This window comes from Propithecus coquereli, unplaced genomic scaffold (genome assembly GCF_000956105.1).
Source record: "Propithecus coquereli isolate 6110/MARCELLA unplaced genomic scaffold, Pcoq_1.0 Scaffold88, whole genome shotgun sequence".
NCBI classification, from domain to species: Eukaryota; Metazoa; Chordata; class Mammalia; order Primates; family Indriidae; genus Propithecus; species Propithecus coquereli.
In genome coordinates this window covers 6,519,461-6,534,806 of record NW_012155062.1, presented here as the reverse complement: position 1 = coordinate 6,534,806, position 15,346 = coordinate 6,519,461, and the positions used below count along the sequence as shown (strand labels likewise).

The window sequence follows — 15,346 nt, the reverse complement described above, 5'->3', positions numbered from 1 at the left end:
GGTTAAGAAGGGATTGTTTTGATGAGACTCACAGCCAACATTTATACAGCTCTTCTTATGGCTAAGGGGCTCATGTGGATTTTACCAAATCCTCGAAATTCTTTAGAATCCGCTGTTCTCCCCACTTCACAAACGAGCAGTGGAGGCTGAAGGAGGCCAGTTTGCCCACACTCACATGGAACTCCAGAGCCCGTGTTAGGAACCGCCTATGTGCTGCCTCGGGTGGTTTCTTATTTACTTGCATTATACAATAGTTCATGATAAGAAGCATAGGAGGCACATTTGGAAGGTATAATAAAGTGAATACTCATGTGCCCATGCCCCAGCTTCGGATGAAGAGCACCACCAAGCCCTCTGTGCTGGGGCCTTGCACTCCCACCTGCTACGGGCACTGTCTCCAGAGCATCCTGCCAACATCTGCTCTGCTCCCCCCTGCATTTGGTGCTGCACACAAGGCCAGACTCATTTTCCTTAAGAAAAAAAGAACTCCACATACCAGTGGTTCTTAATATCATGGGGCTGGACCCCCTTGGGCATCTTTCGAGGGCAGTGGACCTGGGCCCAGAAACAACGCACACATACAGAACACTTGGGGAGCTATTTCAGTGTTTTGCAGACACCCTAGAGTCACCATGTATGATGCATCATTCAAACCAGGACACGGACACTTGGGAGTCAGAGGGGGAACTGTGTGGTGGTCACACTGGGGCACAGTCACGTTCTCTGACTTCACCCCTGGGCCCTTGTAGCTCTTCCCACCCTTCACCCAGAATCTCCTTTAGTTATGTGGCCACACATTGTCCTCATAATGGTCCTGTCTAGATGGAGTGGCTGTGACATCCCCTCCCTGGGGATGATGAGGGCTCTAGGTTGGCTGCAGAGCACTGTACAAATGCTAACCAACGCTTACCCATCCAGTAGGATGTGGCTGAAATCCCGCCTCCTCCAAGCCTTCTGGCTGACTGTACCAGGCGACCTGCTCCCTCCTTCTGCAGCCTGTGCTGGCACAGGCCACCTAGGTGCTACCACGTCCCACCTGGAAATATTCCTCAGTAGCCCAGAGCACTGGCCCTGCAGCCAGGACTCTGGGCTTCAGCCTGGCATGGGCACTCACTAGCCCTATGACTTTGGGCACGACACTGAACCTCCCTGATCACTCACTTTCTCAGTATCTACCTCATCCGGCTGCTGTGAGGATTAAATGTGTTATTGGTAAAGTATTTAGAACAGTATTTGGAACAGAGTGGGAGCTATAGAAGTGTTATCTCTTACTGATATCTCAAGGCAATAATAGTCTTATCCAATGCCCATTAAAAAAAAAAAATAGCCCCATAGCCCTTCCCCATGCTATGCACACAGTAGGTGTTCAGAGATACTCCCCAAGAGGTGTTTCCAGCAAAGGCAGAGGTCAAGATTCGGGGACTGGAAGCTAAGCGCTTCCTGTCTCTGCAGGAACAGTCGGGGGACAAGGAGCCTCCCTCCCGCCCGAACAAAGGAAGGGGAAGAGCTTGGATGAAGTTTAATCCTCTCTTTCAGTGGCCGCACATCAACATTGTGCGCACTGGCGTTCCTGACTTACAGCTGGAACAGATCAGGCACCCAGGCTTTCACACTCTTACCTGACAAGGATGGGGGGCTGGTAGGACCCCAATTTGATGTGAGGAAACAGACTCGCAGGGCCACAGTGACCTGCCAGGGTCACGAGCTGGTGTTTGCTCCAGTTCTTGCCCTTGTCCAGACACTACAGGGAAAGGGCTCAGAGACGGCCTCTTCCAATGGCTCCTTCTCTGTTGTCACTGACTTCCTTGACCACTTGTGCCTAGCTCCCCTTCTTCTTGTCACTCCTTCCTCCTTTGGACTTTAAACTTGAAGGGTGTTTCGTGAGAGGTGAGCTTGGTGGGTTCCTCCCTGCTGTCCCCAGCCCGTGTACCCAATCCCCTTTCCATGCGACAGCCACCCAAGTGTGTCAGCGGCTTGACTCATCCTCCAAGTCACAGCCCTTGTTTCCACTGTGTGCCACACTTCTCCACTGAGGTGGCCCCGACACCTGAAACTCAACAAAACCCAGGACCCCTCTGCTGGCACCGCCTGTTCCCACCAGCGTTTCTTCCCAGCAGCCTGCTCCATCTCGTATTTCACACCTGCCCCTGCAGTCAGCCGCCACCACGGTCACCCGCACGCTCTGGCCAGGTGGCTCAGCAACATGTCCCACCCACCCCTCTTTCTGTTCTCCATGCTGTCCTGGCCCAGCCACGCCTGTGCCTGTCCTATGACAGCAGCCTCCGGAAAGGCTTCCTCCTGGGCCCTCCCTGCTCCTGCTGTAGCTCAGGGACCTTCCTGAAGCAGAGATTTGCAAAGCCTTTTCCCTGGAGCTCTGGCTTCCTGAGACGTGCCTCACAAAAAGGTGGGACCTAACAAGGCTCAGATTTTTTTTGTTATATTACGTAATGTGACCCTACTTAACATTTTTTTAAAAAGGGTCCTGTTGATAAAAGTTTGAAACCACCATTCTGATCTCAACTATCATTGCAGTTCTCTCAAAGGAGAGAAAAAAAGGGCTCAGTGATTCCCCGCTAGCAGCACAGTGACATCGTGGTGACATTGCAGGCCCTCCACCAGCAGCCTCTGCCTCATTCCCAGCCAGTCCCAGCAAGGTCCCCTGCCCCCAGGTGTCAGCTAGATGCACTGATCTTCCTCCTCCCTCGCCGCTGTCTCCATCCGAACTCCCATGGCCTCTTCATCCAAGTGCTACCGTCCTCAAGGCCCCCTTCTTCAGCCCCGTCCTGGCTTTACCCTGAAAGCACACCCAGGACCGGACGGCGTCCACTGCCGTGAGCTCTGCACTGGCCCAGGGGCCAGCGGCAATGGCAAGACAGCCCCGTCATCCACATCTCAGTGCACCCACGCCATGGGGAGGAAGCACTGGTCGCTTTTCTCTTGTCAAAGTGGTAAAAAGCATGCTCCAACAGATACAGGCTAAATCAACGTTGCTGACCAAAACCAGACACAGATGATTTCACTACAGAATGTCATTGGAATGCTACATGGAAAGAACCATGTTATTTTACTATATAAGGATTTAATGTGTACATACATGTCTCAGAACATATCCAACTTTTTACAAACAGAATTCATGAAGAAATCGGTGGTATACAACTTTATACATAAAGGAAAATTAAGCATCGAGGGTCTAATTCTTGAAGCAATATTTTTACTTAATTAAAATAATTGCATTGAAATGGATTTTTGAGTACCCCTGTCACCAACTGCCTTTTCCCCACCTTAAAAACCTACTGCAAAATTGCATTAAAATTAAAATGCATACATTTCTTCATCTAAGGGACTTTGGGAATCCTCTAGCAAACTCAAGTTAACACTTAGCTATGACTGAGGAGTCCAGCTCCTGACCAAACACCTATGTGTGATCTTCTAGGTTCAACCACTCAATGACCAAGACCATGCCTGGTGGGCTTCACAGGGGCCAAACTGCTCTCCTTGCACACCTGACCTGTGCAGTCAGCGCATGACAGGCTCTGGGGGGATGCGGTCACCGACTCAGCCCACCTCCCGGCTGTCCACGCTCTTCCTGAGTGTATCTGCGATCCTAGCCAGGTGCCTTCATCAGAGGCCTCTGTACCTGTTCCCCTTGGCCTGGTCCTTCCTCAGACACTTCTGCTGAGGCCCTCTGGGAAAGGGGAAGCTTGAAGACACTTTTCTCCACAACTGTGCTGATCCAAAATGGAATCCAAAATTGATCAAATGCAGAAAATGTGGTACATGTACAAATGAAATACTATTCAGCCTTGAAAAAGGAGATCCTGCCATGTGCTATAACATGGGTGAACCTGGAGGATGTGATGCTAAGTGAAACAAGCCAGGCACAGAAAGACAAGCACTGCACGATCTCATTAAGCTGTGGAATTTAAAGTCAAACTCATAGAAGTAGAGAATAGAACAGTGGTTACTGGGGCAGGGGCAGGGTGGGGGAAATGGGGAGACGTTGGTCAAAAAGAAGTTGCAGTTAAGTAGGATGAGTAAGTCTAGAGATCTAATGTGCAGCATGTGGACTACAGTTAATTGTACTGCACATTGGAAACTTGCTGAGAGGACATTTAGGTGCTTTTTCCACACACTTGTGCGTGTACATGGTAACTACGTGAGATGATGGATATGTTCATTTACTTGACTGCAGCAATCACTTCGCACTCTGTGTATCAAAACTTCCTGTTGTACACCTTAAATATTAATATATACAATTTAAAAAATTAAAAAAAAAACAAATGGATCCAAATGGGGGCTGGGGCACTTTCCCAGGCGTGGGCTTGTTTAGCCATCACAGGCCTGGCTGTGTCTGCACCAGCTACGCCCATCCCTGGCAGCTCTGCACACAGACACGCACTGTACACACTGTATTTCATGCTTCGTACAAGCACTCTGACCTCTTATGCTGCAACATATGTCACAGGGAAACAAAAGAACCAAGAGGAATGAGTTCTAGCCTAGCTGGAGCATTAAAGGAGCAATGGTCTGGCTCTGGTTGGTTGCCTAATCTTTGGGGCTGAACTTTCTCATCTGCAAAATGAGGTAACTCAACTATAATTTCCTTTTAGGTCCAATATGCAAACATTCTATGTATGAATTATGCTCCTAAAACTATCTTCTGAAAAAGTTTAAAAAATAAAGCAGCGGAGTAAAGCTAACAATCTTTCTTTTTTTTGGCTTATAAATTGTGCTTTGGTGTCTGCAATCGGATATGATGCAGTGAGAGATAAGTATAAACTTTCATTGAGTATCTAGAAAATAAAAAGCACATTTATACAGATTTAGCCCAAGAGCTTATAAAGCTTACAAATAAAAAAAAGTTTAGAGTTTTTTTCCATTTTTAAAAAATTTATGTATGAGGGACACGTACAATTTTGCTACATTGATATATTACATGTGGTGAAGTCACTCACACCCCTCTGAGTCTCCAGTGTCCATCATTCCACACTCTGCTTCCATGTGTACACATTCTTTTTCTTATTTTTAAAAAGTCACCTTTACAAAGGAGCATTTAATAATAAGTCTTCTCACAACTCAAAAAAAATTTCTGATAGTGCCACCCTCACGTGGGTCAGCCACTGTTCACTGTGTGTCTGCCACACGCCAGGCAGGTATGTACAGCCCTTCCTCCTCTCTTCCTATGAAAAAGCCCTCAGCGCTTCTTCCAGGTAAACTTTCTTCGGGCTCCCTCTTGGCCTGGCTTCTTCCGTTCTCTGACTCGGGGATCGGTAGTCAGTAGTCCAGCTGTGGCATAAAAAGAGAAGCCTTTAGGAACCGTGGAAAATGCACGCTGCCAAGCAGAAAAGCAGGTAAACCTCACAAATTTATTATAGGTACTGCCATCAGAGAAAAAACTAGAAGAAAGCAATCAGATCCATAATAATTTACCAGGCTGGTATAAATCTCATGACAGCAGTTTACCTCCACTCTTTTAGAATATTTTGCCAACTTCTGAGACATATACCAGTGACATTATTTGAATCTATTTTCCTTGTCCTATAAGAGTCGTGACTCCTTTTTGGTTTTTAAACTTGTTCAACTCGCAATAAAGCTGCTCTGGTGTGGGCAGTCACTATTCACTGGTAATAGAACTCACCTGACATCCTCATTATTGCAGAGGTGAGACTTTTAATGGAGACAAGAGGTGAAGATGAAAAACTTATTGTATGGTGTAGTAGAGGAAGTATGCAGACACCATATATTAACAGTATACATGAACATGCACACACATACAAATATGACTTGTCAAACATGAGGAAAGAAATTTTTATTATTCTAATTTATGTAATAATATTACTTGGTACTTTGTTTCGGAATCTAAAAAATAAGTTTTAGAGTTGTATTCTCAGCATTAGCAGTTTCTCCTAGAACTGTGGTTCCCAGTCCCTGGGCCTTGGATGGGTACTGATCCGTGGCCTGTTGGGAACCGAGCCGGGCTGTACAGGAGGTGAGTGGTGGGTAAGCAAGTGAAGCTTCACTTGTATTTACAGCTGCTCCCCATCGCTCGCATCACCACCTGAGTTCCGCCTCCTGTCTGCTCAGTCACTGTCTCCCATCACCCCCAGATGGGACCGTCTAGCTGCAGGAAAACAAGCTCAGGGCTCCTGCTGATTCTGATTCCGCATTGTGGTGAGTTGTATAATTATTTCATTATTTATTACAATGTAATAATAATAGAAATAAAGTGCACAATAAATGTAATATGCCTGAATCATCCTGAAACCATCTCCCCATCCATGGAAAAATTGTCTTCCATGAAACCAGTCCTTGGTGCCAGGTTGGGGACCACTGTTCTAGAAGAATAAAGTCAGTTTAAACTGGGACTTTCCACTCTCCTAATCATCAGAAGCTACTATGTTCCTAGGCAATTGCTGAGTTACTCTTTGCATATGGTCCACATGGGAGCACCCCAGTAGCTGTTGGAGCCACACTATGTCAGTAAGGGCCACAGAAACCAAGAATACTGCTGATGAGAAAGCTCTTAAATTGCTTTTATAAATATATAAATAGACCATCGTTTTTCCTTGTCTTTTTACTCTTCCAATGCAGCACTTCTTTCATTGTATACAAGGCTTAGATATTTTACTAAGGGTCTTTCAGTGGCCATACAGCAAAGCAAAACTTCCATCACCCATTATATACCCATAAGCTTTTCCACTTACTTATACTTAAAGGGCATGCATAGAAGAAAACAACAGTATTCTGAACAAAATACAGACAAGACTTGTCTAAGTTCTACTTTAAGTTGTAAGTAATAATGCTTTTTTCCTTTCATCTGTGTACAGTAGCTCGTCCAGCAGAATTGTTTAGTGAGGTCCTATAAAATTATTTTAATGACTAGGTGTGGCAAATTGCTTATAATCAAATGGATTTTTAAGAGGCTTAAAAAATTAAGTAGAATAAGCCATACATAGGCAGTGCCTATGTTGAACCTCAGTGGCCTGCACTGGAGGGCAGAAGGCATGAAAACCATCTTACTTGGCCAGAGAGGAGCCTGCAAACGGAGGTGCTAAGTGATTTGCCCAGGGCCACATAGCTGGCTTACAGCACATAAAGTTCTTTCTTTCTTCCTTTCATAAGTAGCACAAAGATAATCTTCAGCGTGAATCTCCCCGATTTATTACAAATGTTAAAGCAGTACCCTAATTTAGGAATCGACTACATATTCTTTTTCATATTGTGCAGGGACTCCTGTATACACACTCAGGTGAAAGGGTCACACAGAGTGAGGTGAAAGAAAATTCAAACTAACACCACAATGGGAAAAATGAAGATCCCCAATAATTTGGAAAGAAGTACTAAGGGCTTCATCATTAACCAAACAATTACTACAAATTTCTATGATAAAATAAAAACAACCAATTGGTCTCTTAAACACAACTGAGCTAAGAGCTTTGTTAAACTGGACAAAAGATTATGCACTAAGGCCAAAATAAACTTTGCCTGACCTGGAGACTGAACATTTTAGCAGGGCCCAAATAATCATCGCTGGGAGTGCCCTGCTTTTCTTTTTCTACTTCAAGTTCACTTGGTAAAAATCAAACCTGAAAAACACTGTTATGGTTCTATAGCATGAAAGAAGCAGCCAGCAAACTGCAAATATTATGTGTTTAACTTAGTATTCCCTCACTAATTTCAGGTCAGTAGTACAAGAATCAGATAAACACTTGCAGTTAGTATCAGACCACCATGCCCCTCCCAGCTACTCATACCTTGTCTCATCCACTCAACCTCGTCCTCAGTGATGAAACTGCACAAGGCTTTTGCCATCGCCAAGCGTATCGCTCCAGCCTGAGCCGACCTCCCACCCCCTGAGACGGTGCAGGTCACATCATGTTTTCCAAGTCGGTCAAGGAAGTGAAAAGGGAACATCAACTGTTCTCTAAAGCACATCATAAGTAAATGTGGTTAAATTTACTGTAAAGGTACATGATCTTATAAATAGTTGACATTCAGAATATTTATAAGAGCCATATTCTGCGTGCCAATGTGATACTTTTCATACTTCTCAATCAATCCATTATACCAAGACACAGAAACACTGATATTTCTGACATTTAGAACACTTTGCTGAGAGTTGTAAGGTTTATTTATCTTTTCTTGGGTATAGCAATAACCTCATATATGGAGCATAGCAATACGCTCTACCTTACTGTTTGTTGATTCCCTTTACCTCACAAGAACTTTGCAAGGCTTAAAAATAACCTTGTAAAGAAGTCTCAAGGTTGGAAAACGCCATTAATCAATAGAATATAACCTCTCTGGATTCAACAATCAGACATAAAATTAACAGGTCTTCCCAGACAATTATCAAATGCCATCTGGATTCATTAAAGAACATACATGATAATGTAGTTAGTTGCGAATGTTGAAATAGTTTTTAAAGTCACTAAAGACACATTTAACTAACACCCACTCCCTCCAAACACACATTCCTATTAACAGTTCTCTAAGCTGCAGTGTCCTGCTATCTTTCTGGAGCCAGGACACCCTAGACAACCTCAGTCTGGCTGGCTACCTCAGGGTCAGTGAGTGCCCACGTGGCTCAGGTAGGCACCACAGAGAAAGCAACACAGACAGAATGTGGCCCTGGCCCTTCTTTCCCTCAGCTGAACAAGTATTTACTGAACACCATTTCTGTGCCAGGTATGATGTTCACCATCACCTCTGTCAAGCACTTTGATTTTGCCTTAATATCTCTGCTAAACTTTGATTTAGAAAAGTCCATTTATATTGAATTTGCTTACCTTATCTGACATTGTAGCTTTCAGACCCAAAATAAAGTTTAATATAACATAGTTAAGCCAAGAGATGGATATAGAAAGGACATTCAAGTGCTACTCTTTGCACTGCACTAGCAAAATAATCATATGCAGAGGGACAGAAGATGACCTTCAAACACAACAGCAAACTAAAAATTTCAATAATACTATATAAGGATGACACAGTTCCTACAACCACAAAAAACAAACCTATATTGTCTTTTTGAATAAATGCTTCAAAGAGACCAAGTAAAAAATAGCTATAAGTTATAAAAACAGAACTGTTATAAGTAGTAGCCATATCATCATAACTAAAGGAAATTTAGTAGGGTGGCAGGGGCCTGAAGTCCTACCTCCTGGAGAGGCTAAAATGGGAGGATCACTTGAGCCCAGGAGTTCAAGGCCACAGTGAGCTATGATTGTGCCACTGTACTCCAGCCTGGGCAACAGAGTAAGACTCTGTCTCTAAAAAAATAAAAAGAAAAAAATTGAAAAAAGAAAAGAAAAGAAAGAAAAGAAAATTTAGAGACTGATAATCTAATTCCACTATTGCATTTACCTTAACCAGTCTGGCTCTATTACTCTGATATACTTCTAGTAATTACATTATAAAATCTATTTTTTCTGAATTTTAATCTATTTATTTACATAAGTATTTGTTAGAGAATCTTAAAATTTTAGGAATTAAGACAGGTAAGTGTTTAAGCTCCCAAAGAAATGGCCGTCCAGAAAAGCCTCTCCTGTAACTTCACTTCACGTCGCTAACTCACTTAACTGTGTGTTAGACGAGGCAGAGACCTAGAATCAAGATCCCTGGTTCCTGGTTCATTAGTCTTCCTATTGGTCAATGGTCACTTCACTGCTGACTTGTAAGCTCCGGAATGGATACTGCCCTAAATCCCTACAGCTATTTACAGATGATGAGAGGGTTGGGGTGCTCATGCCCACAAGACTAGCCCTAAGCCTCCCAACTGGATAGAAAGTTTCTTGACGATAGGAATCATATCATAAATAGCTCTAATATCTTCACAATACCCAGGACAAGACTGGGCACACAGAAAACCCTTAGGAAATGCTTGCTGAATTCAAATTGAAGAATAAGATCTAAGGATGTAATTTAATTGTGATATCAAGTCATAATGGAGACTTGCTGTTAAATCACCAGGTGTTATATCTGAATATAAATTGACAGGCAGGTGATTGGTCAAATGTCATTCCTTCTGCAGTTCCCAATGCCGAAATTAACATCTCCTGTAGTATGGGTCTCTCTCTGACTTTTCCTAAGTGGAAAATAGGAGCTTACTCCATCCCTTTCCCTGTGAGGATAACAGCAGAATTAGTTTAATTCATCTTAAATAGAGTTAAGAGTGGCTACTTCTTGACACAGCCCCACACACAAATAAAACAAACATACATTTCCCACAATAATTATTTTGTACAGAAGCTTAAACTATATTAGAAGGGTCCTCTTTGCCTTACATAAGCATTGGGATCAGAATAGCTTTAGCCCTTTTAACCTTAAATACTATAACACATTCAGGAAACAGGAGAAGGATTACGAAAGGAGGAAATAATCATACTGAACTTCTGTTACTTACGGATAATGACAGTAACTACTGGAAAAATATAACTGCCTCAAGAAGAGGCCTTTATATAGCAACTCAGAGAGAGATTTAAGATGAGTATATTTAGAGGATTAGATGAACTGTAGTATCTATTTATGATTAATGTCTATTTTTCCATGGGATACAAAGTTTAAAAAATAGAACTGTTGTATTTAGCACTGGGAACTAAGCAAAACCTGATGAGCTCTTATTTTTAACCCATAAATGTTAGGTTTCTTTGCTTGCTCAGTATATGTACAATCATGCTCCTCTGAATAAAAAAAAAAAGCCAAAATGGTAAAGCAGACTTTTTCTAACATTTATGATCAGGAAAATACAAACCACAAGAAATCTGCTCGTACTTTTCCTTACCTAGTGGCTTAAGTTAGCTATAAAATCTAAGGTTGGTTTTGTGGTGGTGGTTTTGTTTTCGGCACACCCACCCCTAAACTAGAAGGTGGGAATCTACTTTTCTTACACTTTGGCATAGTCTACATTTTAGAACATCAGGTATATTTAAGAATACTCAGATTCCAGTAGGATCTGATGAGAAGAGGAGGAAGAGTCAATTAATGAAGAATTCTAGAGATGCTTTTTTAAAAATCTGGAAGCTACATAAAAAATAGCAATAGCTTCCATTTAGCTAGTTTGATATGTTACACTGATAAAGAGAAATAATCATCCAGACAAACAGAAATAGAAAATCGTAAGCCACCTACATTGATCATGATGTATAATAAAGTATTAATGTATTTCCTTTAAAAATAAAAATCAAAACCAACACGAAACACGAACCTGTCCTGTGTGATCGGGAAGTAACGCAGATAATCAATTCCATTTACTTTTATTCTTCCACTTCCATGTGCATAAACAATGGCTTCTGCTTTTGCAGTCTTTCTTTTACCTTTAAAAATATAAAATTCATATTAGGAAAAATCTTAAAGACCAGTACTGTGAGACAGGTGAAACTACCCTACAATTTGAATACCCAGAATATACAACACTCTTCCTAGGAAAGTTCTATAACTATTGCAAGCCAAACAAAGATAAAATAGGTAAACTGCACTACAACAGACATGATAAAGCTTATTGTGAGGTAATTTTGTTCTTCAATTCCATTTTAGAAACACTACAATGATTTTAAATTAGTTTCAACAACCAACTAAGTAATTCATATTCATTTACCTTACTTAAAAAAAAAAAACAACCAATTTACATAGTGTTCTTTTATAATCATTAAGAATATATCTAATAATATAACTTTTAGAAATATATGAATAATATGATGAAATATAATTGGTAGAAATGAAAGAAATATTCAGGAAAGGTCACATTTCTTTGAAAACACTATAGTTGTTAAAAATGACAAAGGAATGATATTAAAATTTTTGAGAGTTTTGCAAATATATTATTTAATAGATCAATTCTTAATAGTTGGACTATGTCAAATGTCTCTGAACATACAAAGGAAAATGTGAGTTGAGGACCCAAAGTTTTCACATGTTATATAGTTGTATCTGTCATGCAGATTCACTGAGCATTTTCATTTTTTGAGAAGAAACCTTTATTACATATATTTTATGGATTCTACCAGTATAAAATGTGAAAATAAAAAGATTTAATATAGATGTATAAAAATAAAAAGTGTTAATACGATTGCGTAGGTATGCATCCACATTTTTTCTTGAGACATTGTAAGGTTCAGTTTTTAAAAACTTCAACAATACATTACAAATTAGGAAATCCAATGTAGTGGCAGCAAAAATAAATAAATAAATGAATAAATAAATAAATACATAAATAGAAAAACCAAATGGATACCAGAGAGCAATAGCAAATAAAAATAATTGTAGTTTTTCAATCTTCACTAAATTTATTTTCTCTGCACGGAATGTCATTACCTTCACTTGTGCTAAAGGCCATTCCTTGCTCGTCATACTGCACAGGTTCAATCAGCTGTTTTTTTGATTGAATAGTTACACTTCTGCGAAACCTCTGCACGAATTCTTCCTCAGCAGCACCACACCGCAATGTCAATAACTTTTCCAGCAGCTGAATGAAGTGCATATGCTGCAGACAATAAAAATTCATTAGAAGATGCAAGTGTAATTGCATTTGCTAAATTTTTTCTATTTTTGCATACTTGATCTTTCCAATGTTGCTTTTCTTGATGAATTTTGACAGAATGACACTTCTGCATCTTCATGCTGCTTTTCAAACAGCATGCAGATGCATCACTTTTCCTGTGTATCTTTAGTGTGAAATCTTTTCTTTCAAGAAACAAAGAGATTTATCATTCAAAGAAAAATCAATTTCTCTGTATTATGATTAAGAAATTGAGATTTAAATTCATTTTCAAAAAGTATTTAGATCATCTTCAAGTGTAATTTCCACTCTTTTATTAGAACTGTATCAAGAGGAACTTTATAAATAATTTCCAGTAAGTTATGTATAGTAAAATGGAAAGAGTTTGATTTTGAGAAAATGTACCTCTTAAATTATATTTCATAATACATTTGGCAAATATATCTTTGGCTGTTCAAGCTGTGTTACTTTAATGTTTATGATTTCCTTTAAAACCGAACAATCAAGCTATTTAAAAATTCAAGAGATACTTGACTTAAAGGGCAACCTCTTGAAATAAATTATCCTTGCTCCTCTGTGCATTTTTTTTAATAGTTCTTGAACATGTGATTAGAAAGTAAACAACTTGGAATTAACCCCTTAAAATTAGAAGCCAGAATAATCATCCTAAAGTGTTTATGGAGAAGGAAACAACTACTACTTGAAATCTTTAGTTAATACGGATTGTGAAACCCAGTTTTCTTTATTTATGTTTTTTGCAACCGTAAAAATCATACTCATCTTAGTCACCGTTGCCTTTATAGTAAAGATCCGAGTTTAACAGTCTGAAATATTTAAAAGTCTCACCAGTAAGATTAATAGTAAAAGAACTGCTGCAAATACAGCTTTCTGTGATGTGATAATAACAAAAGGGAAGGCAATTTTCTAAGGGTCGACCACTTGGCCGCCTATGATGCCAGGCTGACAGAGCTCCATGTGTCCCCTCATCACTTGCTTAGGTGTTCTGTGCTTAGCTATTTTCTCAATTCCACCTCACACACTCTCAATGACTAGTGTTGTACCTACAAAGGGGCACCACAGGTAGGACACAGCCTGCTTGTGAACTAAGTTTAAAATTTAAGAAGCCAGTAACTACTATCGCCTCCCTCATCTTGATACCAGCCATAAATTTCAGGATTTCTTCTGATACCAACTACCCTAAATATGGAAGATTATAATATATAATACGTTTTGTTTTCATAGCTGCATTCCTATATTAAAGTCCTTGGGATATTTCCAAAGTGGAAAAAAAAAAGCCACCTGAGTTGTAAAAATCACATCCAGAAAACAGAGGAAACAATAAAATGATACATTAGTGAAGAAGCAAAGAGATTTTTCAGTTACATTAAAGTGTAGCAATACTAGCAGGTAGGATATTAGAAAATAACTCCAGATCTACCACTAACCAAATGCTTGACACTTTGTTTAAGCAAATGGCAACTTTTCCAAATCATTAATTTCTCTAATATGTTAAATGAGAAAAAGAGCAACTAAAGTACATGCATTAAAATCTATATGGTGGCCTGACTCTAATAATGTTAGCTGCTGCCATGGAAGAAAAAAATCCTTCTTGGAACAATTTGTGAAATTCATCTACACTCCAATCTTCGAAAGTAATTTACTTAGAACATCAAAAATATTTAAAACATCAAACTTCCTCTGATGATATTGGGATATAGTAGAACGTTTAACAAAATAAGAACACAGCGAAGACCTGAAGCAGGGGACACAAATTTTATAGAGTATGACATTTACCCAGAAAGTTGGTTAAAAACATGGATTCCTGGGTGACCCCCTAAGACTCAGGTCTGGGGTGAGGCTTAGGACACTGCAGTTTATAACCAGCATTCCAAGCAATTCCGATACAGGTGGCTTGCACATTCCAAGATGAAAACCACTGACCTTACAGACAGGGCACATAAGGTAAGGCAGGAAGCAGCACGTTGCATGAAGGTAACCATGTGCTGCATCCCTTTTCTACTTAACCTGTAATGGCTCCTTACACTTATCATTAGCTTGTAAAATTAGCTATGGCCTTTCTGAAAGAGATGAAAAATGACATCTGCTGCACTCCCCTAAAACAACTGGCAAAGGACGTGAGGGCACTTGTAAGAGGAGGATCTGGAAACTTAACAAGTCACCTTCCTGACCACAGATATGGTCCTCTCATGGCAGAAAGCAACAATGAATGTGTTTTAAAAAAAGGAAAAAAATTGCCTTAGGAACACCTGCCACTGAGGAACATTACTATTAGGATCCTAAATACAGCAATTGTCTGCATTCTTATGGCACAGGTCCCCTTAAATTAAAAAGATTAATTACTCACATCTTGATCTGACAGTTTTTCCACTAACATTTCTTCTAGTTCCTCCTTAATCAGCCATCTGCTGCCAATCAGGTCTCTGTTAAAATATCACATATATTCTCTTTTTAATTAACCACGCAATTAGTTATATCACAAAAGATCCCACATATAGTAGCAATTCATGATTTGAAAATAAGTTTTTACATTACATAGCAGTAATTTCATCCAAGTAAGCTATTTTTGCAAAATATTATTCCACTTCCTCAATCTACTTTCGAAAAGACACCTACTCTAGCAAATGTTTTGTTTAAAGAGTTAAATATGCCACTATGGAACTCATTTGAAATTAAAAGCTGCCAGATTTCATAAAGATTAAAATTTTGCCTATATAATTTATTTCAAAGGAGATGCCATAGACACAAAGTTAACCTGTCAGTGGACTAACGTAATAAAAGCTAGAAGTGCATTTACAACTTAAACAAGGTGTACTCAGAGATGTATGTCTTTTG

At 40.1% G+C, this 15,346-nt stretch overlaps 1 protein-coding gene across 1 annotated transcript in view; it reads right to left on the bottom strand.

Annotated features, from left to right (window-relative positions):
• Positions 1–5,010: 5,010 nt before the first annotated feature.
• The window catches only part of MRPS9 (mitochondrial ribosomal protein S9), a 58,588-nt gene continuing 48,252 nt past the window's right edge, over positions 5,011–15,346 (bottom strand). Inside the window, exons 6-10 of the mRNA XM_012664261.1 lie at positions 14,859–14,936; positions 12,310–12,478; positions 11,204–11,312; positions 7,755–7,924; positions 5,011–5,286 (exon numbers count right to left, since the gene is read on the bottom strand). Of these exons, the coding sequence (XP_012519715.1) occupies positions 5,195–5,286; positions 7,755–7,924; positions 11,204–11,312; positions 12,310–12,478; positions 14,859–14,936 (618 nt within the window). The 3' untranslated portion in view covers positions 5,011–5,194. The remainder of the gene's footprint in view (positions 5,287–7,754; positions 7,925–11,203; positions 11,313–12,309; positions 12,479–14,858; positions 14,937–15,346) is intronic.